The sequence below is a fragment of the Marmota flaviventris genome, chromosome 8, assembly GCF_047511675.1.
Source record: "Marmota flaviventris isolate mMarFla1 chromosome 8, mMarFla1.hap1, whole genome shotgun sequence".
Lineage (NCBI taxonomy): Eukaryota > Metazoa > Chordata > Mammalia > Rodentia > Sciuridae > Marmota > Marmota flaviventris.
Window position 1 is genome coordinate 1,076,437 of NC_092505.1, and position 10,823 is coordinate 1,087,259.

Sequence of the window (10,823 nt, forward strand, 5' to 3'; positions counted from 1 at the left end):
GCCCTAGATCACCCCACCCAGGACCGTCCCACCCAGGACCTCCCCACCCAGGACCATCCCACCCAGGACCTCCCCACCCAGGACCTCCCCACCCAGGACCGTCCCACCCAGGACCATCCCACCCAGGACCTTCCCACCCAGGACCTCCCCACCCAGGACCGTCCCACCCAGGACCTCCCCACCCAGGACCATCCCACCCAGGACCGTCCCACCCAGGACCTCCCCACCCAGGACCGTCCAATCCACAATGGTCCAGACCTGAGCTGCAGCTTTTGAAAGCTGCACTGGGACTCCCAGAGGAGGGGCCCACCCTGAGGACTCCCAGAGGCCCCCTGCCCTCCTGGTCCAGCTCCAGCAGGGGCAGAAGCACCAGGCTCAGGGTTCAGGAGGCCCACAGCACCCTCAACTTGAAGACACTCATTTCAAGTCCCCTGGAACCTAGAAGTGACGGCCAATCCAGAACCGGCAGCAAAAGAGCCAGAGCCACGAGAAGCCATAAAGGGGAGGACGGGACGAGTTCACGTCGCCAGCCATGGAGAGGCGCGCGGGGCAGCAGCGCTCCCAGGGACGGCGTACTCGGGGACCGCGAGAGTCCAGGAGCAGAGCAGGCGGGGAGCAGGGAAACCCAGCTCTGTGCTGCCTGACTTCTAACACCAGGGGACGGTGACAGAACCACCACCCACTGCTCAGTCAACAGTCCAGCCGAGTCCCGGGGGACAGGGACGACACATTGCACGTCTGACCGGCCAGGTGCCACGACCGTGCACCCCACAATGGTGCCCCGATGCCAAAGTGATCACAGATCCTGTGGGTAACGACAGGCCCTCAGGAGCCTGTCAAAACAGAAAATGACAGCCTCAGGAGCAGGGGCACTTCCTGAGCTCGGCAGGGTTCACAGACCCGCACCTGCACTTTGTCACACGGTGGCAATGACAGAGGGAAGGCCGGGTGAGCAGGGAACCCAATCGCCACATCAAAAGAAAGACTCCAGGAACAGGCATCCTGAGCAGCAGCGAGGACCCACACTGTGACCAGAGGGCCGAAACCGACCTGAGGGACGTGCCTGTCCCTGTCACCGGGTGGAGACAGCAGTCCAGGCCGACTCCTCTGTAATTCTCAGAGCTGCACCCGCCCAGCAACCTCAGCGACGCCCGGTACTGCCCGGCTGGTGCTTCTGATGGCCTACAAGAGGAGAGGCCCAGGGACATGAGGATGCTCCCTGAGGGCAGCTCCATCTGGGCAGGGCTGCCCCAGGACCCAAAGAGGCCACACCATGTTCCTTAGCTGGGTGACAGGAGCAATGCCAGCGAGCCCGGCGGGCCGGCTGCCGGGACTTGTCCTCCAGCAGTCGCGCGCCTGGGGGTGAAACTACCAGAGCACACGGGTCTCCCTGGAGACGGGCGTCCCCGGACGCAGGCCCGATCCATTCCTGCAAAGTGAGAATGGCACGTCCCTGCCCACATGGGCCGCCACCTGTGACATCCACACAGACCGGTGGGCAGCATGATGGTCCCCAAAGACGTCCCTGTTGCAGTGAGAGGTGCGGGACCAAGTCTGAGGCCTGCAGATAGGAGGAACCCCAACACACGTGTGCGTCCTGACCCCCGGCCCGGGTTTCCGCGCAGGAAGGCGCATGGCGCAGCTCGGGACCGTGGTGGTGCCCACAGCAGCCTGTCCTCCCAGGTGAGTCGTGGTGGCACCCAGGTCAGCCGTAGCACTAGCCCGATGGTGCCGGCGCCTCCACACGTGATTTCTTGATGGCAAACACTCAAACGTGGCTTCCCGGAGGACTGTGGGGGCGCTGACTGGAGGCAGCAGGCACGGGCCTCTGGGCCTGAGAGCTGTGCTGGAGTCCCTGGCCCACGCAGGCCTGCCACTTCCCCAGACGCTGGGGACCCGTGCCCCTGCTGACCTCAGGAGGCACAGAGCTGCATCTCCTTGTTACCCTCCCTCTTCTGTTACTCTCCTCTTGACATGGAAGACCAAGGACTGAAAAGGAACCGAGGGTACGAGGAGAACGCGCTCAGGCAGCTCAGCGCGGCCAAGACCCCAGGAGACCGTCGGCTTTCGCCTCGGGCTGACCCCGGGCCAGAAGAGCCTCAGGAGCAAGCCAAGGAATAAACAGAAACCGCGGGGTGGCCGGGAGATCCGCGTCCAGAGGGGCATCATCAGAGCTGAGGTCCAGCTAGAACAACTCAGGCCAAGGCGCACAGAGACAGGAGAGAGGCCACTCCAGGGAAACGTCCCCGAGACCCGCCCCAAGACAGACCAGCCGCGAGTCCTCACTCTGAAGAGGCTCAGAGGACGGAGGGAGCTGTGGGGACGCCGAGAGAATGCTGAGCCAAGCAGGGGTGTCCACCAGGACGCAGAAGAACAGGAAGTGTGGCGTTGAGGAGCACAGAGGCCGAGATCCATGACGCAGTCCCTCCCGAGTCCTCCGCGAGGTCAGGTGAAGTCACCACGAGCAGTGCCAAGACACTGCGCACAGACAGGGCTGGTCAGCGGAGGACCAGACCACGGGGACCCCTGGAGGACGGTGGAGGAGGACCAGCACGCGTGTGGGGACCGAGAAGGGGAAGCAGCAGGGACAGGCCCAGAGCTGCCCCCTGGGTGAGACACGGACTCGGACCCCCCAGAGCTGCCCCCTGGGTGAGACACGGACTCGGACCCCCCAGAGCTGCCTCCCTGGGTGACACACGGACTCGGACCCCCCAGAGCTGCCCCCTGGGTGACACACGGACTCGGACCCCCCAGAGCTGCCCCCCTGGGTGAGACACGGACTCGGACCCCCCAGAGTTGCCCCCCTGGGTGACACATGGACTCGGACCCCCCAGAGCTGCCCCCTGGGTGACACACGGACTCGGACCCCCCAGAGCTGCCCCCCTGGGTGACACACGGACTCGGACCCCCCAGAGCTGCCCCCTGGGTGACACACGGACTCGGACCCCCCAGAGCTGCCCCCTGGGTGACACACGGACTCGGACCCCCCAGAGCCCTGCTGCTCTCCAGCTCCTTAAGACAGAGAAGAGGGAGTCCTGAGAGCAGCCCGGGGTCACCAGCAGAGGCCAGAGGCCAGAGGCCAGTCTACTCAAGTGCTAAAGAAAGAGCCAGAAAAGTTAAGCCCAAACCTCATGAAAACTAAACAGAGAAGAGAGCAGAAAGTCAAATAAACAGATGAAATAGAGAAGAGGAAAACAGCAGAGAAAATCGATGGAACCAAAGTCGGCTCTTTGGAAAGATCAACAAGATTGACAAATCCTCAGCTAAATGAACCCAGAAAAGAGAGAGAGAAGACTCAAGTCAGAAGGTCAAAGGCAAAATGGGGACGTTACTGATTCTACAGGAATAAGAAGAGCAGATATGAGAAAGCAGCAAGAGCAACTGCGAGCCAACGATGGGAAACGGAAAGCGAGGGAAATGGATCCACCCTAGAAACACGAGAGGACCAAGACCACACCACGAAGAAAGACTCGGAGCAGATCTCAACTAGCAGGAGAGGGAACGGAGAAATCCAGCATCCCCAACACAGGAAAGCCCTGGGCCTGGCCTCACGGAGACCCCTGCCAGCCACCTACCAAGGGCCAGCACCAGTCCCTCCTGTCACAGTTTGGATGTGAGGTGTCCCCAAAAGGCAAAAGACAAGCAAGAAGGTTCAGAGGAGAAATGGGGTGGTAAGGGTCTCAGTCCTGGTAGGGGGTGAGTGGGTGGTGGCTGGAGGAGGGGGCACTGGGTGCGGCTTTGGGGTCTGTATCTGTATCTGGACAGTGGAGTCTGTTTCCTGATCATCGTGGGAGCTGCTTCCCTGGGCACAGTCCCCACCGTGATGTTCAGCCTCCCCTGGAGCCGTGAGGAATGCGGCCGGCCTTCCATGGCTCACACCTCTGGAACCCTGGACCCACATGAACTCCCCTCCCTGCAGTTGATCTGTTCGGATCTTTTAGTTGCAGCAGCGAAAAAGCTAAGTCACCTCCCAAGCTCTGCCAAACGCACTGAGGAAGCGAGGACACTTCCTAGCTCCATCTGAGGCCAGCATCTGCCTGTCACCAAGCCCAGCTACAGACACCCCAATCCCGACAGCCTGCGGGAAAGCTCTGGCACACTGCAGTGGGCAGCACCGCATCAGGGGCACTTGCTGTAAGCATCGAGGTCCACCCTGGAGCTCCAGGACGGAGCTAGGTCAGCAGGCTAGACTATCTGCAGATGGAGGGCGGATCAGGGCATCCACGGTGCAGAGAACCCACATTCACCACGGCCAGCCAGGAGGGGACACAAGCCACTCAGTGCCACCTGAGCCGCTGTGGAAAACCCGCAGCAGGCTCCTCACTCAGGGGCGCAGGCCGTGGACCCCGAGGCCAGGGGTAGGACAAGCACCTGCTCCTCCCACTTCCATGCCAGCAGCAGGGTCCTAACTCAAGGCAAGAAGAAGCAGAGGAACGATACAAGGGGAAAGGAAGAAGGGATACCCTGCTGGCCCATGACAGGGCCTTCATACAGGACATCCTCAGGTCTCGTGACAGGTCTCGAGAGCTATCAGGGCTCAGCATGTGGCAGGTCATAGTTGAACACAAAATGATGGCATCTCTCCAGGAGGACGAGGTGCGACTTGCAGAGGCTAGGACACAATGCATCTGCAGTAACATCACCAAGAACAAAATGCCAGCCCTGAGCGAGGGGAGAACTGCCGAGGGAAGGGCTCTGAACCACCTGCAGAGGTGTGCACACCTGTAGCACGACCACCCACACCAGCTGACGGGTGTGTGCACAGGGGACGGCTGCTCTCAGCTCATGGCCAGATACAGAACCAACCAGGGCTGACAGACAGAAGCTGGGAACCTGGTGCTGGACCCAGAGCTGTCCTTAAGAAGGAGGGACTGCCACACTGTGGCCACCGGGTGAGCCTGGAGGACCGCAGACAAGTGAAAAAGGTCACAGGAAGAAAACGCTGCATGATCTCCCGCGTGTGGAAACCAGCACAGCCTGGCTGTGCAGCGCGAAGGTGGTGCCGGGGCTGGGAGGGGAGGAAGGGGAGACGTCCCTCAAAGGGCCGAGAGCTGCCTGAGAACGTGTTCTGGGGGCCAGTGCCCAGCACTGTGGCCCAAGCCAGCCACACTGGACTGCGCTCAGGTGAGCTCTGCTCTAAGTGCCTGCTGATGCGGGAGGAGTGAAGTGTGCACGCGCAGCCAGCTGGCGCGGGTGGCCGTGCCGCCAGGTGTGCACACCTGGGGTCCGTGCTGCAGTCACACGGGTTCCCGGCCCTCTGGACCATCTGGGTCCTGCCTGGGCCTGGACACCGGGCAGAATGAGCTGTGCAAGGCTCGTGATCTTGAAGGGGCGGGAATCCGTGCAGGGCTCAGCCGGCATCATACGAAAAATATTTGTAGGTTGCCAGGAGCAAGAGGTAAGCACTTGGGCATTTTCCCAAGGAGGTGGTCTTGTCTCCTCCTTGAATCAAGTTAAACAGAAACCTCGAGCTAACTGAAGCGTCCTAAAGCATAGCAATGTTTACTAAGATCTGCATCTAACCAGAGGCCCTGGATGTGGACGCCCTATGGCCCAGAAGCCTGGGAGCTCCTGGCAGAGGGGCAGGGACTGCTGTCCTGGGCCAGCACAAGGAGCCTCCCAGGGACCCGAAGGCCCTCCCCTGCCTCCACATGTCCCACAGGTGCCACGGATGGGGCACTTCTGAGAGAAGCCGGAGATGCTTGCAGCCCAGCGTGTCCAGCAGGAGCCCCCAAAGTGCCAAGAGCCCCAGGCAGACGCAGGGAGCCCATCTCCCTGCGCCCCTCCCTCTCAGGCGAACAGGGAGCACACCAGCTTACAGGACCCAGCGGCTACCCCGGCCTCGGCTTCCCTCCCAGGCCAGCGGGGTTTAGAGGCAGCAGGAGAGGTGTGGAGCACGGCCCAGCGCCCAGCGCCATGGCCCTGGACCCATCACTCACACTCATCGCTCAGCGGCCTCCATGGAGCCGGGGCTTCTTGGAGGCAGGGCAGGCCCATGTTCACTCTCAGCAGCTGCAGGAGTCCCAAAGCAGCAACCGGCTCTACCCAGCAGGGCCTCACTTCCGTTCCCCAGGGCCTGAGGGACAGGCCCCAGACACAGCAAGCTCCTGAAGAGTCCCCAGTTGGGAACTGACTGCCAGCTCCAGCAGTGCAGGGGTCCTGCAGGGTGCCTCCCCCTCCCCAAGTCCAGCCAGGTGCTGCCCTGTCCCCACACACCATGCACCAGTCCATCCCCTCAAATCTCTTGGGAGGGCTAAGGAAGAGATGGGGACAGGTTAAAAGCCCAGCTGGACCCATGAGTACAGAGACCTCAGGTGGTGTGCAGGTGTGAGGGTCATGTGCAGGGCCAGGTGTGCAGGTGAGGGTAGTGTGCAGGGCCAGGTGTGCAGGTGAGGGTGGTATGCAGAGCCAGGTGTGCAGGGAGGCCCTGCTGGCTCTAGGTAGGCCCTGGGGAGGAGGCAGCAGGCCTGGGCCTCCCCCCACTGCAGGGGCTCACTTTCCCTAACCCCCCCAGGCCTCAGATGCAGCCGAGACCTGCCAGCTCCGAGTCAGTCACTTCCTGATGCCAGGACCAGAGCCCAGCATGCCCCCCAGGACCTCAGCACCACCGAGGGACCTGGCACCAGCGTGGGGAGGGCTGAGTCCCTGTCTGGGTCCCCCACCCATCCTTTCCTGTCCCACCATGGCCTTGTGCTTCTGCACCCGCCTCCCACTGGAGTATGAGTGTCCAGCCCAACAGGGGCCAGCAGGCATGGGGGCACACTCCAGGGCAAAGGAGACTGGGGAGGGGGTGAGTGACCAGGACAGGGAGGACCCTCCCTGCCCCCGCCCTGTCTCCCAGCCAGGCCTGCGAAGGGCTCCTGGAATAATGACACTGCCACCCACCTCTGGCCTGAGGCGCTGTGGGCCAATTATGGGGTTGGAAGGGTCCCCCAGGACCCGTCTGGGGACACAGCCAGTACGTGCAGATGTCCTAGCAGCTTACTGCAGTGAGATGCTGTGAGGACGGCCTGAGCTGCCCCGGCCACACTGCAAGGACTGACCCCCGCCAGAGGAGAGGGGGTCTTCACTAACACCCGGCAGGAGCAGGGCTTGCCCACGGCTTTCGGGCTACATCCAAAACAGATGGGAACAGGTGGGCCAGGCCCTTCCCCTGCCCTTGGCAGCGCCCACCCCACCCCCACCGTCTCTTCGGGCCTGGATGGGCAACTTCCCACAAGGCCAAGCCCTCCTGCCAGACGCCTCCCTGGGGCCCACCCTGACCAGCACAGCTAGGGGCTCAGAGCCAGGCAGCTCAGCCAGCTGTGGCCTGTGGGGGCCGCAGCCAGAGCTGGCTCCCCGTGGGGGGCTAAGGGACATGGCCACTACTGCGGCTCCAGCTGCCCTCTGATAAAATCTAGGCTGACCCTGGAGTGGCCCTGCTTGGTCCCTAATGCAGATAAGGCCCCTGGCTTCTGCACACCAGGCCCCCCTGAGCAGGCCCTGCGCCCCACCCCTCCACATCCACCACCCCTCTCGTTCACAGCCACCAGGCAGGAGCCACGGGGCCCCCAGAGCCACCTCCACTGCCTGCCTGTCCCCGGCAGTCCTGCCCCTCGTGTGCTTCTCTCCTGGGCTTGGGCACTGACCATCATCGGCATCTGGCACGGCCTGGCCTGTGGCCCTCCTCGGTGCACCCCAGACCTGCCTGGCGTCCACAGGGACCTCTGCTGAGCAAACTGGGCCCTGAGAATGCTGGGATGTACCCAAGCTCGCCCCCCATGGAGCCAGCAGTGGGCATCCACACAAAACCCCAACCTCAGACACCCAGCTCAGGTCCAGCCTGGCTGCCCCGTTCCAAAGGCCAGGAACGAGGGTCAAGCCTGCTTCCCCACGGAGAGAACAGAACACCCACGCTCTGTACAGTGGCCAAGGTCACCGGGCACCAACTGCCGCTGAGGAGCTGGGACTGGGAGGGGCCAGCGGCTGGGGCCTGTCATGACTGCCCTGTGCCGGGGGTGGTCGGAGAGCCTGCCTGTTCCTTCCTCTGCCCTCGCCTCTGCCCTGCTCAGCCAGCAACAGTGGCAGGCCGTGAGTGACGGGCCTCTGTGGGTGGGGACACTGCCACCAAGACAGGCAGGCTGCTTGTTCAGAAGCTAGACAGGCTGCGCTGAGTGACCGCCCAGTGTGCACAGCAGGCCGGGCCTCAGTGGGCCCCGGTGTGGCCCAGACCTGCCAAGTCCATCCCTGCAGCCCACTCAGCAGAGCTGGCTGAGCGCCCAGGGTCAACTTGGGACCGTGCAGCCTGATGCCCAGGAGCAAGGACAGAACCCCCCAAACTGGTAGGAGTTCTGCTCCCTGGGTCAAGTCACGTCACTGCTCCACACCTGTCTCCCAGGGCCACCTCAGACCACGGTGAGAACTGAACACACTGAAATGTGGGGGACACTGGCCCTGATGACACCCCAACGCACGGCAACAGGGCCCCTGTGGTCACATCCACCCCCTGGCCCTGCCCAGACCCAGGACCTCTGCTCAGGGCACCATGCCCCAGCCTCCCCCTCCCCAGCTGCTGCTAATGGGCGCCCACGTTGGGCACCCCCCGCCAGGCTCCAAGGAGAGTGGGGAGTCCAGAAGCCGGCCAGTTACCTGCAGCTGGCCCAATGAACACACAGTGCCCGTCCTCCTGGGCAGGGAGCAAGGCACAGGCGACCGGCAGCCGGCCCCCATCCAGGTGACTCCAGCAGAGCCTCACAGAACTGGCGGCAGGGCGGCAGGGCGGGCGGGGGGCCCTGGCCACAGGGCGGGGCCAGCAGCAGGCAGAAGAACCAGGTGAGGAAGGGGTGGCAGCGTGTTTGGAGGAGGCCCCCCCACGCCCGCGCAGCGGCCTGCACCTCCTCGCCGCTCTCATGGTGGAGATGGTTGGGCAGCCAGGAGCGCCCTAGGCCCAGGTGGCCGCAGATGGGCAGGGTGGGCGGCAGGGGCAGGCAGCGGCCAGTGGGAGTCGGAGGGCCAGCCCCGAGCAGTGCAGAGTTATTAGCGAGACCAGGCCCCGCAGAATCAGCCACGTGGGAAACCCAAGCACCACGGTTCCCCGTTAAAGCTGCCACAGGGTGTGCGGAAAGAGCAGGGAGGGCACTGTGCGCACCAGGAGGACCCGTCACCAGGGGAAGCACGAGAGGCGAGCCAAACGCAGGGCGTCCGTGGGGCTGGCTGGGACCAGCTGCTGCAGGCCAGTGTCCTTTCCCATTCAGATGCTGGACCCTCCCTGGGGACATCTGGCTTCCCCAGGGAGGGTCCCTGCCCAGCACGGAGGAGAGAGGAGCTCTACCTGGGGACTCCAGTGGCACCGAGTGCCCCCTCAGTGGTGCCTGGAGCCTGTCCAGGGAGGGAGGCGACTGGGTGGGCACAGCCAGAGTGCCAGACTCGGCCGTCCAGGTGCCCAGAGAGCTCAGAGCTCCTCTGTGAGGCCCGAGAGTGGTCCCGCTCTCCTCGGGCGGGCCGGAGGGCCCCGCGAGGGCCAGAGGGTCCGTGGGGGCCGAGGTGGATCCAGCAGAGCTCTGGGTAGGGGTGGCCTCGTTCCACAGCTGGACGATGCTCTGGATGCCCTGGGCTATGCTCAGGATCTTGGCTCCCACTCCCGCGACGTTCTCCTCCCTCGTGTCCGGGCTTGCAGCTGGGGCGGCGGCACTGATGGGAGCGCCAGGAGCCCTGCTTGGGGCGGCCTTCGGATTCTCCAAGGGTGGCCTGGGGCTGGCAGGGGCCGTCCTTTGCTCCGCGGGGTCATCCTGGGGGGCCACGTGTGTGGCGGGGGCCGCTGCAGGCTGCACGGGCAGGCTGCCCTGGGGCTGGGAGACCAGTGTGTCCTCGGAGTCGGCGATGTCGGTGGACCACAGCCAGTCCAGGGTCAGCAGGTTGGCCCAGGAGGGCACAAGGCAGCAGGTGAGCAGCAGCAGCAGCCGGCCAAGGCGTCTGCTGGGGTCCGGGGCCATCAGGGCTGTGAGCGCCCGCAGGAGCAGGGGCGTCTTCTGCCACCGGGAGGAGGAGCCAGCCGGCCCGCCCTTCCGCCTCCCCACCCTCTCCAGCCTCCTCGGGAAGTCCCTTCTTCCACACTTCACTCCCACAGGACAAAAAGGCCCAAACCAGGGAGTCAAGGTGACCTGTGCCCTTGGATTCACCTTAACCCCTTCCTTCCCACAGAAGCAGGACAGAGGGACATTCTGAAGACGCCCAGCAGAATTCCCAACTTGCTCTAGAGTCTTTGCCTGGGGAGTGTGTAGGCGTGGGGGCCTCAGGCCAGGACTCCCAGCCCCTGGGGACACTGAGGCAGCCGCAGTCCCCCTCACCCTGCAGCAAAGCACACCCAGAAGTCCTGGCCCCCAGCCACGGCTGCTTGTGGTAAACTTGGAACTTGAAAACCGTTCAACTTGCTGCAATTCCTCTCTGTTGCAATTGCTGCCTCCCAGGGGCGAAACATGGAGGCCGGGGAGGGAGTGGCCCCTGAGGCCATTGCCTGGACCTCCACCCACCCCAGGCCCCTCCACCTCCCTGCAGGCCTGGGTGGACACTGCTTTCCTGCTTCATGTTTAACCCTGCATCGGAAGTCCCCTCCCCACCCAGGGGAAAGCAGCCCCTTCTCCCCAACCCCAGGGTTCTCCTGGGCACCCAGGTCCCGCAGGCGTGTCCACGCTAACGCAGCATCAGTGGGGATCACTGTGACGGCAAAGGGACATTAGGGGTTTGTTGGGATCCAAGGGACCATCGACAGTCAGCAGGCTCCCTGGCACACAGGCACGGCACTGCCCAGTAGCCTGTGGGATACCTCAATCCCTTGAGTCCCCTGA

The 10,823-nt window shown here is 63.8% G+C and overlaps 1 protein-coding gene across 1 annotated transcript in view; it reads right to left on the reverse strand.

Annotated features, from left to right (window-relative positions):
* The window catches only part of Col18a1 (collagen type XVIII alpha 1 chain), a 50,625-nt gene extending 40,585 nt beyond the window's left edge, over positions 1 to 10,040 (reverse strand). Inside the window, 2 exon segments of the mRNA XM_071614966.1 lie at positions 8,629 to 8,726; positions 8,728 to 10,040. Of these exon segments, the coding sequence (XP_071471067.1) occupies positions 8,629 to 8,726; positions 8,728 to 9,971 (1,342 nt within the window). The 5' untranslated portion in view covers positions 9,972 to 10,040.
* Between the last annotated feature and the right edge of the window lie 783 nt (positions 10,041 to 10,823).